The 18,267-nt window shown below is 34.9% G+C and overlaps 1 protein-coding gene across 2 annotated transcripts; it reads left to right on the top strand.

Moving 5' to 3' along the window:
- Positions 1-9,215: 9,215 nt before the first annotated feature.
- LOC113395591 (cellular tumor antigen p53) lies at positions 9,216-17,912 on the top strand. 2 transcript variants are annotated; one of them, XM_064218299.1, is made up of 9 exons: positions 9,216-9,486; positions 9,870-9,923; positions 10,679-10,730; positions 11,625-11,699; positions 12,379-12,474; positions 13,864-14,041; positions 14,134-14,365; positions 14,587-14,803; positions 14,971-17,912. In XM_064218299.1, the coding sequence occupies exons 2-9, from the start codon at positions 9,889-9,891 to the stop codon at positions 15,151-15,153; spliced, it is 1,068 nt and encodes a 355-aa protein (XP_064074369.1). In that variant the 5' UTR covers positions 9,216-9,486; positions 9,870-9,888; the 3' UTR covers positions 15,154-17,912. The 2 variants fall into 2 exon arrangements, with proteins under 2 accessions (XP_064074369.1, XP_064074370.1); XM_064218300.1 differs by lacking the exon at positions 11,625-11,699.
- Positions 17,913-18,267: the final 355 nt, after the last annotated feature.

Below are 18,267 nucleotides of genomic sequence, written 5' to 3'. Positions count from 1 at the left end.
GCCAATGAGATTCCACTCTGTTATCACATTCGATTATAAGAAGCAGTTACAATGTGGCATTTGAAATCGTTACAATAATAAAAACCAATTCGCAATTAATCTTTCTAAACGTTAATCATATAAAAGTCACCACCCAACCATTCAATATATCATTCAATCGTTACGAGCGCATATTTACAAAGCCGAGCGTTTCATTTCATTCTCGTTCCTGTACAAAAATAAAGGACAATACACACATCGCTTACTGAGTACTTTTCATTTTAATTATAATATTTACAATATCTAGAATAACTAATTTTAACGTCTTGGTGTTACCTTTTCATATTCACTAATATTACTCTCAATTATAATCTAGAGTATAAAATTTTCACTCAAAATACAACATATATTCCGCTATTAAATGAACATCCAAAATAATGTATAACACACACTTACCGAGTTACATATAACCGTTATTGTATTACAGGCACAAATGAACGTTACCGTCTGCCTTCAAAAGCAATAACTACAACTACATATAAAAATGAGCGAGGGGTTTTGTCCTACAGTTCATTCATCGTTCATTATCACTACTTTGAGAGACACTGACCGTACTCTGGGCACGTCCAATGCGTCTCGCTCGCACGCGTCTTTTAATGACATCGCTATCTCTTTCTTCGTTTTCCTTCCAGATTACTAAATTATTTGTAAATCTAATATAGATTTGACAGTTTTAAATAATATTCGCTGCCCATTTATCGAGCAACAGCACTTGGCATAACGTATACATCCTAATATAATCTGTGCGTTATCTGCACAAATAAAATCTACATTAAAAAAAAATCAAAAAAATAACCACTTGTTAATTTTGCTTAATTATATGAAATGATGAAAATTATATATAAATATGTTTTACAACAAAATTTTTAATTGGCATTTATGGAGACAAATATAAGTTTATATTCTATTACATGATTTTTTTTTAAATGAATCTCGACAATTTTCTATAAAACTGAACAATTATTGCTTTTAATTTCTATTCAATAAAAAAAAATGTAAATTTTCAACAAAACAAGTTTAGTATTAAAAAAGTTATATAATGTAACACTTATATTCTTAAGCGACTTTTAAGAAGACCAACAAAATGCTTGATTAAGAAACATTTGAGCGATATTTGTGCATAGCATTGCATATCCAGTGGACGGTCAGTGTAATGGGTCGATTAAATATAATCCCCCTATATATCCTCTACATATATTATTGATATTTCAAATTACATATAAAATTAATACAAATGAACGAATTGGATTGACTTTGATTGATTTATAAAACAATAAACAATTTGGACGTTATAACTAAATACCTTTATATACTCTATATATTAGTAAAATATAAAAGTCACGAAACATTAGACAAAGCTGCCTCATAATCTGATCACAAACAAATCGAATTCTAGTCTTTATAATAACCTGCATTAAAGAACAATTTGCTTTGTAATCAGTCTAAATATCTACATAATGATATATATTCAGTTTTAATCAATTGTATATAATATGATACTTATTGCAAAAACGCAATTGTATAAACATCTATTATCCTTTTCATTACAAGTTGTATAAAATGTAACCAAGTTGTGTAAAATTAATTTCGAAATTACTGAGTAAAATTCAGCATAATTTATTGAATTTTATATCTAAACTAATATTACAAGAACTGGAAAGTTTGTGTGTTTGGACGCGCAACTATTAGGAAGTATATAGGAAGGTCATACGCCTGTTTATTGAGGAAGGTTATATATTTTCTCGCTTTAATGAAATAAGTTTTAATCTTAAATGTCAACTACTTTGGCAAACTGTATCATATATCAGTATTCAGTTAATGAGATGTACTTTTCGATGTATTAATTATCAAGCTTTGTAAATCAACTAGAAGGTGGAAAGTGAAATTTCGATGGGCAGGATATATGTATATGTCAGTTAATTTGTACGTATTTTAATAATATTGGATTTGTTTACCAGTCATACAATTCATAATGAAATGGAATAAACCGCGCTATGATTTTTTCTGATAATAACTAGCCTATTCAATAAATACAAAACTATACTTCTGTATCGACAAGACATTAATACAATGTATCTAAAAAAAGTCTATATCTGGCCTTTACGACTACTTTCTTTTTTAAATAAGTTTTTTTACTTATCCCTTTTAACGTTAATTTTGATGTAGACCTAAAATTAGTAGGAATCGAAGCGGCGACCCGCCAACGCCATCAGAGTTCCGCGAACCTCCGTCGAAGCACTTTCTAGAGGTTCCGGAGAGAGTCCGGCCGGCCACCGCCGGGACCGAGTACCGGCGATTTATTGTCCACTCGATACTCCACCGCCGGCGGCGCGCACCTAGTCGGAGTCGGAGTCGTCGTTGACGCTGGAGCGCAGCTTGGACAGCGTGCGGCGCGCGGCGGGCGTGCCGTCCTCCTCGTCCGACGAGATGACGATGCGCTGGCGCGGCTTGACGCCCGTGGCGCCGCGCGTCACGCGCCGGCAGCCCGCGCCCGCGCCCGCGCCCGCGCCCCCGCCCGCCTCCGAGCCCGAGCCCGCTGCGGACGCACGGGGTGCTCGTGATTAGTGTGTGCGGGACAGTGACTGCCGCATTTTTTGTATATACATGAGACCGACTCGAGCAGTAGGACAACGATGTGCCACCTGCTTTCACCGATCTATAAATCTTTTGCTTTCGCTCAGCAGTGGGATGATTGTGGTTTCTTACTTAATTTTAATGACTATACATACCATCGACGTCTTTGTGCTTGGCCCTGGCCTCCTTCTTTGCCATCTTCTCCTGCTCCTTCTTATCCATCTTAGCTTGTTTCAGTGCTTTACACTTCTCTATCGTCGGTTTCCCCTCGAGTCCGGCATTCACTAGCAGCTCTAACATTTTCGCTACACGCTCCTTATTTTTTGTGCAACCTGAGAGGGCAAATTATATTAAGTTTGATTAATAACAAACTGAATAAAATTTAATTGCACGTCGAAGGCTACTAAGCGACCACCGATTCTACACATGTATATCTATTTCCTCATGAGACAAGAAAGGTATTTAATAATAAATATAGAAATAGTATTACCTAGAATAAGTATTACCATGGTAAATATCCCGTTTTAGATACTGTTAGTAATAAAAATAACCATGTTAATTTAAAATCTAATATAGAAATAAGTTCAAAACTAACTATAAGATTCAGAAATTCAGAAATGAAAGGCTTGGCTAATGATATAATACTCTGTGACTGTATGTGGTATGGTGGTGCCGGCACTCACCGTCGACGAGCTTCTTATAGTCGAAGCGTATTCCGGCGGCTTTGCAGAATTTTCTCATATCGGTGATGCCAGGCTGACGCAGCTCCGGCGGCACAGGAGGCCGGCCTCGACGGCCAGTACCCGTGCCGGACCCGGCCGGACGCGGACTACTGTTCTTGGAGCCCTTCGGCCGACCCGGACCGCGTTTCAAGGGCATATCCTGCGAACGAAGAGAAGAGACATTAGAAATTAAAGATTGGAAGATTTTTTTATCAAGCAGTCATTTAGCAACAATCTACGGGGTCCGCTCCGGCCACTCACGTCGTCGCTGTCGTCGTCGGCGCTGTCGTCGTCGTCGTCGTCGTCGTCGCTGGAGGAGGAGTCCACGGTGGTGACCTCCCCGGGCGGCGCGCGCGCCTGCTGCCGCGCCGCCACCAGCTTGGCCGCGGCCGCCTTCTGCGCCGCCAGCTGCGCCGCCTGCACCGCCAGCCGCTCGCGCTCGGCGTTGGCGTCGTAGTAGTTGTACAGCACGGACAGCGGCACGGGCACGTCGCCGAAGTACACCTCGTTGGGGATGTGCGACGAGTCCAGGCACTCGTCGCTCCAGCGCCTGCGGAACTGGATGCCCGAGAAGTCCTTGCGGAAGGGCCGGATGGCGTACTGGTAGCCCGGCGCGCGCGGCCGGCCCACGGCGGCGGGCCGCGGGGGGGGCGCCGGCCCGCGCGCCGGGGGGGGCGCCGGCGTCGCCGCCTTGGGCTTGTTGGTGGAGCCCTTGGGCCGACCACGCTTCTTGGGCTGCGGACGAAGCGAGGATGAGAACTTGTAACCACTTTTACCCACATAACTGTTATGGTCAATTGGCAATCATTTCAATTATTACATCTATTTAAAATATTTTTTTCGAACTACTTCATTGTTTTTCATTCCTATTTATGTTTCGGAGAGAACTTGAGCAGAAGAACTCACCTCGAGCCCAGGCGTAATTTTTCCAGGAGTCATACCGGACTTCGCGCTTTCGGGACTGCTGAACGGTTTTCTATCCTCTTCACTAAAAAAACAATGATATAATATGATATTTTTGTTTGTCTACAAGAATTATTTGTCAAATATTTTACAAACAAAAAATATAACATTTTTTTATTGGTGGCTGGGTAATGTCTAACTTTGCCTTATATATAATACCCTGTAGTTAAGTTTCAGTTTAAAACGTAAAAAGGTTATGTGACAACCCATGATAATGTTTCTCAGCTGGGCAAAAACCTTAAAAAGAGGTTTGGAACTCATCCTACTATTCTACTCCAGTGACTTTTAGGGGTGACATCCAACACATGCAGATTTCCACACGATATTTTCCTTTACACGCGAAGTCCTTTACGAACACGAGATGAATTATAAAACACAAATATCAGACGATTGTTGCTTAGGATAAAAATCTCATCTTTTCAGCTTCAATTTTTTAAATAAAAATTACCTTTTATCTGAAGGTGTTACTGAAGAAAGTGAGTCGTTGGGGCGTATTTCTTTCGCTATTTCTGAAAGACCGTCTGGCTTTCCTGGTTCTGGAAAAAAAAAACTTTTTGTCTTTAACATTCTGAAATATACTCAACTACTTGTAATTACTCAACGTAAGTGGTCGAGTCATTCTAACTACAGATGGCTATATATATTTTCTGCAACCCAGACAAGGTGTATGCAATATATCTTAATGTAAGTAAGACTTGAAAGCTTAACAAACAAACAAAACTCGCTTTCGTATTTATAATATTAATAGGATGTATATGAATTGTATGTATTGGTTTCTTACCTATTGGTTTGTCCACATCTAGTCGGCCTGTTTGGATGTCTTCTGAAACAAATACATAATTATAAATTACATTTATTACAGTTAAATATACAATACAAAACATTTATCAGACAAATAATTGCTTGCAAAATACATAATAATCACAGGTTTAAAGATAAATAAACAACTTTGATATGGAATCCATGAGATGATGTGATGATGATGAGATGAGATGGAATTATGATTTTTGTTTAATTCATAAAGTGAAACCTATTCAGACCATTGCTATAAATTCTCTAAAGTCAAAACAAATAATTATTGCATAAACATTTTTTGCTGTCCATACAGGCGCGTGTTCGCGTGACTGTAGAAGGCAGTATCGTGTGAGCGAGAGGCAAATAGGAGAACCGTTGTTTATTTATTTTTTTATGATATAATAGGCGGGCAAGCACATGATGTACATTGGCATCCGACACCCGTATGTCGTCAATGCGCCACCAATATAATACACATAGTTGACTAATTAGTATCAAAAATGCTCCTACAGATTGCGCGCTATGATATTGAATAGAACCAAGTTCTCAGCTCAAATGTCAAAACAAAAAAGGGGAGTGTTATAATGTATGTATATTATATGTATGTGTGTGTTATGATGTTTGTTCTTAACTAACAAGTGAGGTACCGCCGGCCACGAATCTGCGTGCAAGCGTCGGAACCCATTCTGATCGCGCACATATACTATATAATACTAAAAAAAAATCCTTAACAACGATTACGTACCTTTAGATGGTTCTAGAGATTTTCCAATATCCAGAGGCTTTATTGTCGCATCTGAAATATATAATAAATATAATTAATTATATAGTATAATTATAATTTGGTAGTTAAACTTTATATATATAGTCTATTACAACAAACAAGAGGAGTAACTCAAAATTGAATTGATCAGAAATGGCAGTTTTGAATTTCGGCGAATTTGATATTGGAACTTTAGAAGTAAAATTAAAAAGTTGGTATATGAAAGTAGTACAGTTGAATTGTGTTATATGTAACATATCTAGAGATTTAATAACAAACACTGCTCGTAGTACATAATATATCAGAGCTACTGGTCAATTGCATGGAGTAATGTGGTTTGATAATCACTGGTGTTATATAGCTGTATGGAGAAGACAATAGTGTGATGTATATGGCCCTTTAGACTTATTTATTGAAATGATTCACAATTTCATCAACAATCAACCCAATTAGAGTTACTTATTACTATGTTAAAGACTACCGCTATCCCCAGCGATAGCTGTGGTCACAGCGTGTAACCTTTCTCAATAAATAGCTAGTGTATGTAATGTAAATTAGATTTTTTTCAATCAGATAAAGTAGTTGATTGGAGTATATAATTAGAAAAACATATATTCAGCTAGAATTATTGTAAAAAAATCTCACCCCGAGGTTTATCAATTTCAGGTCTGTGTGCCAGATCATCTGGCTTAAATATATCTGTCTTGATCTTGATTTTTGGCTGTTCTAGATCACTCGCCTGAAAAAGTATTTTATTTCATACAATATTCACACAAATATTTTTGGTTATAAGAAAAGCAATAATTTTGAATACTTATTATTATTGTATATGCAGGAATAATCACAGGGATTTTATTAATCAATATAAATAATTTTGGAATTGTGTATAGTACAGTTTTTTTTTTTTCTGTTTACAATCACAACATATACTATAAAATAGCAAATCACTTAAAAGAACCTCTTAGAAGGTCAAATATATTGCAGAAATACGCACCATCATATCAGCTTCTGGGTGAGGTCGTTTCTGTATATCGGATGGTTCCAATTTGATTTCTGGCTTAAGGTGTTTTATATCAAGCGGCTTTTGTGTATCAAGTGGTGGTAAGAGATGTGGCTGAGGCGGCCATGTTGGTTTGTGTACACCAACATCAGCACCATACCCTTGGACTGAAATATCCAAAATTGATGAATTTTGCATGCAGTACTAAGTAATTAGTGTTTAACTTTATTGCTGACCTTTACAGTGCACTGCTATATTATTTTTTAAATACAAAAATCATAATACACTCAGCTTTAGTTATTTCTTACAACCATAGATTGCAGTTATACAATTAAAAAATAAACTATAATGCTATATATAAATGAGTTAACAATTTTGAACTATTGACAGTATAAGAATTCAATGTATGGTGTCAGGTAATGTTTGTTAATTATATTTTTTTGTTTACTCTAATCTTTATTATACTAGACAGAAGATCAAATAAGGAAATAGAAAAAATATATATAGACAACTTTTTTTTTAATCATCTATTTCAGTATCTTACACTATCATTGAAACAAACCATTTGTTATTGTTTAATGCTCAACTAGTTTCCTTTTTTATATTGTTTATCTAAATATACTTTAGTTAACTTATGTACACTACCTCAGCATAAATATTGCAATAATTTGTCAATACTAAATTTTATGTAAACAAAGATTTTTATTTTCTTAGTAGAAAATTACCCATATGTGATTGTGCCATATGAAGCTGTGCCTGGGTCGGTTGTTGTGGCGGGAAACTCTGATGATGCGCATAATTTTGATGTGCTGGCGGCGCGTACGACAGGTTTTGTGGAGCATAACCCCCCGGGGGCGGAGGCCCATACGCGGCAAACGCTTCGGGCGGCGGATAATGCGTATTGTACGCACCGGCATACGGCTGGTAAGGTATTTGGTGACCATTATCTACAACAATATAGAACAATGTAAGTATGTACAACTAAATGCTTTTCCCGCGAAAAAAATACTTCATAACAACTTACCTATATAATTAAGCGGCAATCCATTTCCTTGGACAACGCCGTGTCCCGGTTCACCCTCCATCCGCAACCGCTTTTGATTCATTGCCCTTTCCGCCTCATAGTTCATCTTGGTCACTAAAATAATAATGCTTTTATAAACGCACCATTCGTAACAGCCAAAACATACGTTTTCACATCGACATAACAACAAAATAAGATCTAATAAACTGTTTCGTGTTAAATATGACAGACGCCAACCGGACGCTAGCAATATATACAGGTTATATGCTCAGCAAAAGCAAACATAAGCGTACCTTTGTTGGACACTGATTGTTATTGATTTTAGTTAATAGAATCACTTGAAGCTTTCTTTGTAATGTATTGGTTCATAATAAAGCACAATATTGAGTCAAAATAACTGTTGCATACAAAATATGCACTAAATTATCTGTTAGGTGACAGTAAAATTAGAAAAAAACACAAGTGAAGCGGAGTTCGTATATTTTTTTCTTTTCAACTTTTTTTATTGTGGTAATACTATACTATATGGAGTACAATAGTGTGATACACAATAAAGTTAGGTGCAATAAAAAATATTATGTAACGATATAAAAAATATGTCTCTTTACTTTTAGCTAACATAATTAAGTAATTTAAAGGTATGCATACGGATTTATGAGTCTGTTATTATTTAGTGAAATATTTTGAGTAACTTTATATTGCTTGCATAAACAAAACGATTACAAACAGTTTAGTAAAAACTCTACATCAAAATATATGTGAATTTTAAACAGTATATGCTTAAAAAAGTATCACTTTCGATAAGATTTTATCATAATCGAAACAGCCCATTTTGCCAAACTAATACAAAGCTAAAATATGACTACCGACCGCAAGTGAAAAGTTATGCCTGAACAAGACTTTTTTGTATATGTTAAATATATATATATTTTATATTTTGATTATGAACATTTTTAATCAAATATATTTTTTTTTCTAAAATTTAATTATTCTGTCATAGGAATGTTCTTATTTAGAAAAATAATTAATTATCTAGGCTTAAAGTAAGTTAACAAAATAATGCAAACATATCTTCCACAATGGGTGCTGTTTAGGATAATATGTTAAATATTGTAAATAAGAATTGTCTACTTTTTAAAATATTTTAAATTTTACTGTATACATAGGGCACATAGAAAAAATAATAATAATAACAACGAGGTAGTGCAGGCAGCTAGCTTTGAATCTAGTGGTATTTTGATATTATGTTGTTGGGCGCCGAATATGGTTTTTGATATGGCAACATTACTCTTTAATTTTTGAATTGTAATTTGTATTTTTAATTATTTGTCTGTGCTCTTCTGCGTCGGTCGAGTTGTTTTCACTGACTTCTATTTTGCTATTTTTAATTTACCGACTTATCGTTTGGCGTTTACGTTTAGTTTATAATGATCTGTTGAGCCCATAGATAATACACTTATACTAGCTAGCTAGCTGGTTGAGCCGGTGGCCATTGTGTTTTCAGTTGACATGAGTTTATTCTATTATTAAGTTAACATTTAAGTTTTTCGTCTAAGTTGTTGTGAATTCAAATTGAAGTTTATAAACAGTTATTATTTTATTATAGGTAAATATTTATTACAGTTAATTTGCACGTGTTAAAAACCTCCCTAACAAGCTTGTCAATTTCACAATATTCGTTTCATACAGTAAAGAATGAGCTATAAGTTTTATTATAAAATAACTTGTAAGAAACTATGATGTGATTAAAATTATATATGTACAAAGTTAATATACGCGTTAACTCAGTTTAAAACAAATATCAGTTTAACTATAATTTCAAATGTAAATTCATGTTTTTATAATAAATTGTAAAAAGTCAGTAAATATAAAGTACTGTCAATTTTATAATTATTTTTAAATAATGTTCTATTTGTTGTTTAAAAAAAATATCTAATAATTAAATTTAACTTCAACTGATCAAACTAATAGTAAACATATTATTTTCAGATAAGTGCTTTAAACCAAAATGATGGATGACAGTATCCCTTCATCCATTATCTTGTAAGTTATTTTTTTTTTTAATCAATTGGTCACATTAATTTAATTTCTTTCAGCTATCAGCAGTGTGCCTAATTGCAGAATAAGAATTTGTTATTAATTCTATTATTTTACTAAGTTTAGAAAACTTCCAAAATCATTCAAGGTACATGAATATTATCTATGAAATATATGTCCATAAAACATAGCATATTATTGTAATATGATTACTGTTATTTATAACTATATAATTAACTCAATGGGTTTAGATAAGATTAGCTACATCTTACTTTATATAACATAATATTAAGACTTGGAGTTCATCATCATATATTTAACTAGATAAATAAATAATTTTCATAATATATAATTGAACCTACAAACATAACATTCATTGGACACTCATTTGTCAGTGATGAGGCTTTGTGCAGGCTGTTATAATTGGCTATCACCCAGTTGTCATTAATTCCAATGCTCAGCATAAATATTTCCATGTTGTGTTGCAAAGTAAGTGAGCCACTACAATACAGAAAAAAAAAATACTGCAAGGTTTTTACTATTTGCATTCTTCTAGTTTTTACTACTTGCATTAGCAGTGACCACTTACCACCAGAAGGAAAGATTACTCTACAGCTTTCTTAAAAAAAAAAAAAAAATTCTTGCATGATTCCTGAACCATTTATCATAGACAATTTACATGTATTTTGAAACATTTTTTGCCTTTAAATGTATTTGATATTATTGTGTTTTTGTTTATTAATGTAATATTATTGTTTCAGAGACGAAATCCACAACACTCTTTTGTTTGGCGATGTTGTGGATATTTCACCCGTAAGTATAATATTATTTTAAAATTTATAATACACGAAAAGTATTTTTTATAATAAGTAAAATATTCTTCAATATGATATAATCTGTTATGTTTTTTTTGCACCATATATCCTCAGTTCAGTTTAAAGTAAACATAATATCTGCTTTTTTGTTTAAGTCTAACTTTGCATAATTTACACAAATAAAAAGATCACAGCTACCTTAATTTTATTATTAGATTTGAGCCAGTTACAAACTCCTCTCTGTATGTCTGCACATGCACTAATTCTACTAGCCTAGGTTTATTTATAACATTTTTCTTTATAATGTATTGTACAACAAAGGGTATTTGTTTTGTATAGTAGATAATAATAGATGACAGATTCCCTTTTTTATTTTCCGCTTCCATTTTAAATCATTGTTTCTTAATGAACTTTATGATGGTAAATTTGTTGCTAAAAATTTTTTTTTTTTTTTTCTTTATGTGTCTTATTGGTTTTATCCTGAATAAAAGAAAATTATGTTGTTAATAAGGGTTAATATACCATACCCTATATGGTATATTAAATGTGTAAAATTTGTAATTACAATGTTAATTTACATGATATAAAAGTAACAGCCTATTATTGTCTCTTTTTGAGGAGAGAGTTTAGAGCTTATTCCACCATTCTTGTCCAATGCTGGTTTTTCGATACAAATGTGGCAAAATTAAACCGATGAGAGTTGGTTTCCTCACAATGCTTTCTTTTACCACAAGTACAAAGCAAAAAGAAATTGAGCAGGTGAACATTCTGTGATGCGTGCATGGGTACAAACCTGCTATCATTGGCTAAGATTTCCTAGTTCCACCAGTGAGGCTAACCGGTTCACATAATATTTAAAAAATAATTATAGGATTTTTTCTTTATGTGATAGGTGGCATACGAGCAGGAGGCTCACCAGATGGAAAGTGACCCCCCATGGACATCTGCAACACTGGGGGTCTTGCAGGTATGTTGCCGGCCTTTGACCTTCATAAGTTCTTTAATTTTACAAACATTGCCGTGCTACGGGTCAGATTTGATCCAGTAGTAGAATTTGTAATGTTGAAAGTTAAAAGTTGGTTATATTGATGAGGAATGTGTCAATTAAAAAATATATATTTAAATTTCCTTGAGGCAAAAAATAAAAAAAATCGGTAGAGATGGAAAAGTTTTTAAACTAAACAAATCCTCGGTCAACCAGTCGGTCGGTTTCGGCATTACCGCTATGGGGCCTATAAAGGCACGCGTAGATTCGCGGATGGTCGTCGCAGTCTACACGCAGCCAGATAATCGATAGGTCCTGCTCTTCGAGGCTACCGAGGCGTCGAGAACAGATATCATCTCTGACGTAAACGCACACCCCAGCTCGTAGTACAAAGGAATGTTCCAATTTGTACCCGAGGTAAGAAAGAAAAGTCGTATCGGCAGGAGAGGATATCTGGGTCTCGGTAAGAAAGAGCAAGGCAAAAGTTCAAGTTGGAGTTGAGTCCCCTTATGTTGGTTTCTCATGGTCGATTGAAAGATTTGTTTATAACACTTCGTTTTAAATACATTTAGCAAAATAATATGATTATCTGATCACTTTTGGTAAACAATAACTTGTACATTACTGTTTTATACAAAATAATGTTTTATTTTTATTTTAGACGCCAATCGGACCACCTGCTAGGACTGTTTTTAATGGAATACATAATTTCGTTGTTGAAATAGATGGATCAAATACCCAAAAACAGAAGTACTTGGTGAGTAAAAATGCTTAAGATATTATTAATAATATTAATTCATATAATAGGATTCCACAATTGTTTTTCAATCAATTCTTAGTTAAGTGGATTTCAGTTGTGCCGACAGGGTAAAGATTATTTCGCCAATATCACGTAGGATGGAGGAGACGCAAATGAGATTGAGATGAGTTTTTAACTTAGCCTAATAATATATTTAAATTTCGATGATAATTAGGCGTATTACTCAACACAAGATTTTTGAATGATAAACGAGCATTGAGTACCTGTTTGGTTTCTTGAACTTAATTTTAATCATAGAATAGTCTTTGACTGGCGTAATTGTATTTAAAACGATGCAAAATATTAACTACTGAGTTTTTTGTCAGTTATTCTCCGTTGAAACTTTAGTATATTTACATTTTGTTCAATACTGTAAAGATAAAAAAAACTTAAATACTCAAATTTATATACATGTATGAATAAAATACTAAAAGCTATGTGGTTAAAAATATCTTTAATTTTATTGTAAAACTGTTTTCTTTATAATATTTCAGTTAGAGCATTCTTAAATGAAACAGTCAACCTAAGGATTTGAATAAATTGTGATGTAGGTGTGCAAATTACTATTAAGCCAATTCATCTTAGCCTCTAATGGAACATTAAACATTGTACTGCTATCATTTAAAACATTGCTCGGTAAAGTCTTGAGAAGAAAACTTTAATATATAATTTTATGTGATTAGTACATCACATTATTCATTAATTTCATTATATTATGATTGTTTATTATGTATAATGATGGTAAGGCTTCGTGCAAGGCCGTCTGGGTAGGTACCACCCACTCATCGGATATTCTACCGCCAAACAGCAGTACTCAGTATTGTTGTGTTCAAATGTGTGTGTGTGTGTAAAAATGTAACGAAATTTTAAGTTGAAATTATTTAATTAAATCATCTATATTTTCTGTTTACATGCTCCGCCTATTGCATGTTGGATCCATTGTTGTATACTATTCCAATGGCAGAGTTGAGATGAGAAAACTGAATATTAACACATTACAATATTCAGATTAAATCAATCTGAAAAACAGTCACTAGCTGAGTCCACAGAAATTTTAATTTAATTTATAATTTTATACGATTTCCTATTTATATCGACTTCAATCGTACGCAATATTTTCAAAATTATTTATATATTTTTATTATATATTTTTTTAAGATTATTTATATATCGACCAATAACGTCACGACAATTCAAGGTCAACATTGGTTTTATACCTCAACTCTTGCCATTGGAAACAGGTTAACTATTTTTTATAGTATGCATGAAAATGTACGGTAAATCACGAGTATCTAGAGTCGAAATACTGGGATTTGGGATGTTATAATAATTGTTTTTTTTTTCCAGTATTCCCATCGACTGAATCGGATATACGTGAACATGGAGTGCAATTTCTCGGTGAATTTCAAATGGGACACAAACGAGCCGATGTACGTGCGCGCCACCACCGTGTTCTCGGAGCCCGCGCAGGCGCAGAAGAGGGTCGAGCGATGCATACAACACTCGCACGACTCCTACAACCAGCGTGAGTCTCGCACCCGTCCGGACCGGCACCCGGTACTCAACGGCACAGCAGAGTGTATTTCTATGATCGAAACCGCCAACCTCCGCCCGCAGCGCTCCGGCCGGAGCCGCACGTGGTGAAGAACGTGCTGCGCTCGGCGCGCGCGGCGGGCGGCGCGGGCGTGCACTACTGCGGCAGCGCGCCGCGCGCCGACTCCTGGTACTCCGTGCTCGTGGCCTTCGCCGCGCCCGCCGCGCACGCCTTCCAGTTCGTGTGCAAGAACAGCTGCTCCACCGGCATCAACCGCCGCCCCATCGACGTCATCTTCACCCTCGAGGACGTCTCGTGAGTCCCCATTTGTGTGTCGAGATCGATCGATGCCGACTGCGAGCTTTTATGTCAGTCGGATTCCTAAAACAATATACCATATCACCCGTCCGTCAGTCGGCTGACGCTCCCGATCGCGAACGTTGCTGAGCACATATTTGCTTACAGTACAATATCAGAAATATCTTTAATATGTATTCTTAATAATGATATATTCGCACGTCCGGCGCGTGTTGCAGCGGCGCCGTGCTGGGCCGGCACGTGGTGGGCGCGCGCGTGTGCTCGTGCCCGCGCCGCGACATGCTGGCCGACGAGAAGCAGGCGGGCGGGAAGCGACGCGCGCCCGCCGCGCCGCCCGCGCCCGCCGCGCCCCTCGCGCCCCTCGCGCCGCCCGCCAAGCGCCGGCTGCGCGAGCGCGAGCGCGCCGACGAGGACGCCGTCGTCACGCTGCCCGAGGTGAGTGCCGAGCGTCAATACGTAATAGGAGATCGTTATAATAATGTTATCCTGTCATCGTGAGCACGTTGATAGCGTCACGTCGTGAACCTGCCGCGTTTTGTGGTCACTTTTTCGTTTGCCTCGATGTAAAATTTAACATTGAAAGATAATAATATGTTTCCCAGATGAAAATTTACGGTGTGAGGACGGCGACGGCCGGCATTAAAGTGATGCTCGAAATGATGGAACACGTGAAAGCCATCAAAAGCAGCGTGCAGCAACCGGTCGACGAGCTCACCAGAACGATAAATGAACTTAAAACTATTAAAGAGAACATAAAGTCCATTAAGAAAGAGAACGAGCAGTGAGTTATTTTAAGTTTAAAATAAGAAAATATTTTTAAAGTTTTTACAAATTAATTCATAAGTATTTTTTTAACCGAACACCGTGCTCGGTGAATCAGTGTGACGCTGTCGACGCCACGTGACGCGTGACCGTTGGCAGCACAATGACAGTGTAATGGCTTAAATCAAATTTTCACTATGACAACGTGTAATAACATATATCCGATATAAGTTAATATCGCGGTCCGTACTTTTAAATAGTCGATTAGAGTTAATGTGATATATGTATATGATATCCCATAGTGAAATTTGATAAGCCTTCGCTCATTAGAGGGGCTCTCTAATGAGCGAAGTTTATTTCTTGAGGTCGATCTCTATGTCAGGATGATCAACCTGGTGTTCATCCGGTGTGTGTTCTATTCTCCAATGGCAAAGGGATAAAGAAAGAAACCTCCTTTTACAGAATTCATATTCCAAGCTGTGATAATAGTGGTCTGTTCTATTATGCACTGAAAAGTTATTTTTAATACAACACTAACTATATTTCTAATAGTTTGTCGACATTCAAAATCATAATTGATACCATGGATTCATATGTCATGTGAATTCAAGGTCATAGTTAGTGCTTATCCTGTCTCCAGCCATTGGAGTCGGCTATAGAAATATTTCTTCACAATTATCAAGATTATGTTGCTTTATACATTCCGATTGTCATTGATTTATTTGATATTAAGTTTTCGAATTGGCGTTTAGTGACTTTTCGTTATTATTTTTTTTTGATATAATATATGATTTTATGTAAAATCATGAAAAAAATCTTGCAATAGAATTTATTGTGCCATTTTATTTTTTGTTAGTTTTCTTTTTTTGAAATTACGTCAACATTCGGTTGGAAACCGAATATATTCAAAACAAATATATATTTAGATATATCATTGACATTTATAGTATATAACAACTGTAATTCTGCAATTCCGTTCAGAATTACGTCATTTAGTTCTGTTTTGCTGACCATCTTTTCGAACTGAATGCAAAAGAATATTTTTTTCTTAACAATTTGTGACAATGTGTGAACAGGTTCACTTATCGTCTTCAATCTGTTCGTCCACCGAGCCTCTTCTTGAATAATAAATTTTGGATCGAAAGCATCGAATCAAAATATCGAGTACATTTAAATTAGGTATTAGTTTCTTAGACATCATTGATATTGCGTGCTATTTGGACTGTGTTGCCGCGACAATGGATATCATATTTGAAAATGCGACTTTAAATAATTGCCAGTTGCAAAAAACGTTCTTTTTTTAAAATATAAGTTAAGGACAAATGACAACTTGAAAAATATCATAAAGTTACATTGAATTTAAATTTGGAATCCACAGTCAAATGCAATAAAAAAGTTTAAAATGGCCAGTATAGAAAACGCAATCTCAGTAGTGAAATTCGAATAACAAATGTTATTCGAATGTTTTCCCGCCTATTTTACATTTAATATAAGGAATACGTTAGTGGGCTGAATAATTTATTCAACTAACGAATAACCACGGCGATAAACTCAGGCCGATTAGTGAGATGGATTCGATTAATTAGTAAACCATTCAGTTGTCTATTCTCCGTTAAGAATGTAACGAACGGAAATTGTTCATATCATTCAGTAGGCTTTTGTTTTAAAAATAACATGAAGGGATACCATATTCAAGAAACCATTATTTTGCTTACGGATAGTAGGGTAAATGTATGAGTATTTAATTTAAAAAATGCAAGTGAAACTTAATAATAGTAACCCGATAAAGTTTATAAATCATCAAATGTATTAATGTTTTTCTACGGAATCAGGTATGTTGTTGTAGAAGACCTACAATTTCAAACAATAACCAGTTATTATTTCTGCAGAAAATTTATATCCGACTATTATATATTGTTTAGTTGATGTACAGTTTTATCTGTTTTTGTCATCGTTGATTTTACATTCGAATGAAGAGACAGCACTGTTTCTAATCATCCCCCTAAACGACATTTGTATGTTAAGTTATGTATTATGTCTTGTACGATAAGGAAACGTTTGCAACTGTTACTTGTTAGTAGTCGTATTTATTTACTGCTTAATTCTTTACTAATGGCCGGTTTTAATATTAAAAAAGGTTTTGGTTACGAATAATATAATTGTCAAAGAGACGTAATAACGAATAACGGATAGTATGAATTTATAATACCAGTGTTTCAATAAAATATTGTAAACTTCTGTTAGACAATTGTATGATGCATAAACAGAACGAATCTGACAAAACATTATGACTGATACTGAGTGCTAACAAAAATGGTTTCGGTGCTTTTATTACAAATCTTATAAAAGATATATGTCTCCAATTGAATTTATGTCAATTTATAGAATTGTATTTACTCAAGCTTTTATTTAACTACACTTTTTAGTATTATTCTGATATTGCAAATGATTTTTTAAATAATTTCCGTTGAATCAATTGATTTGATATTTGCATACTTATTTTTTTCCACTAGTAACAAAATTTTATTAATCTGTGGATGTTGATTAAATAAAAGCTTGTTTTAGTAAGTTAAAAAATTTAACTTTTAAATTTAATGTTCAATAAATGAAAATCATTGTGCCTTCATGCTTTATAAAAAGTAATAAACTATTTATTGAATAAAAATATAATATAGAAGTTAAGTTATAATAAGTATACAATTTTCGTTTCCTTAATCATTTTTGTATTACAATTTTAATTGTTCACTTTCGAATTTAAGAAAATACATTTTTATTATAGTAATGAGTTTTTATTTATACTTTCTTTCACTGATGTGTTTATTATAATTCTATATCATATGTATGTATACGTACAAATGTATATATATATGTATTATATGTATTATGTTGTACTATATTTAATAAATATAAATAAATAAATATTGGACATCACATACCTTACTCTGATCCCAATGTAAGTAGCTAAAGCACTTGTGTTATGGAAAATCAGAAGTAACGACGGTACCACAAACACCCAGACCCAAGATAACATAGAAAACTAATGAACTTTTTCTACATTGACTAGGCCGGGTATCGAACCCGGGACCTCAGAGTGGCATACCCATGAAAACCGGTGTACACACTACCTGACCACGGAG

This window comes from Vanessa tameamea, chromosome 21 (assembly GCF_037043105.1).
Source record: "Vanessa tameamea isolate UH-Manoa-2023 chromosome 21, ilVanTame1 primary haplotype, whole genome shotgun sequence".
Classification (NCBI taxonomy): domain Eukaryota; kingdom Metazoa; phylum Arthropoda; class Insecta; order Lepidoptera; family Nymphalidae; genus Vanessa; species Vanessa tameamea.
The sequence above is the reverse complement of the archived record's forward strand: the minus strand, read 5'-3'. Positions and strand labels throughout refer to the sequence as shown.

Coding starts and splice junctions, on each gene's coding strand:
- LOC113395591 (XM_064218299.1), top strand. CDS start 9,889: ATGATGGATGACAGTATCCCTTCATCCATTATCTT. Junction 9,924..10,678: donor ATCCCTTCATCCATTATCTT/GTAAGTTATTTT, acceptor TTATTGTTTCAG/AGACGAAATCCACAACACTC. Junction 14,366..14,586: donor TTCACCCTCGAGGACGTCTC/GTGAGTCCCCAT, acceptor CGCGTGTTGCAG/CGGCGCCGTGCTGGGCCGGC.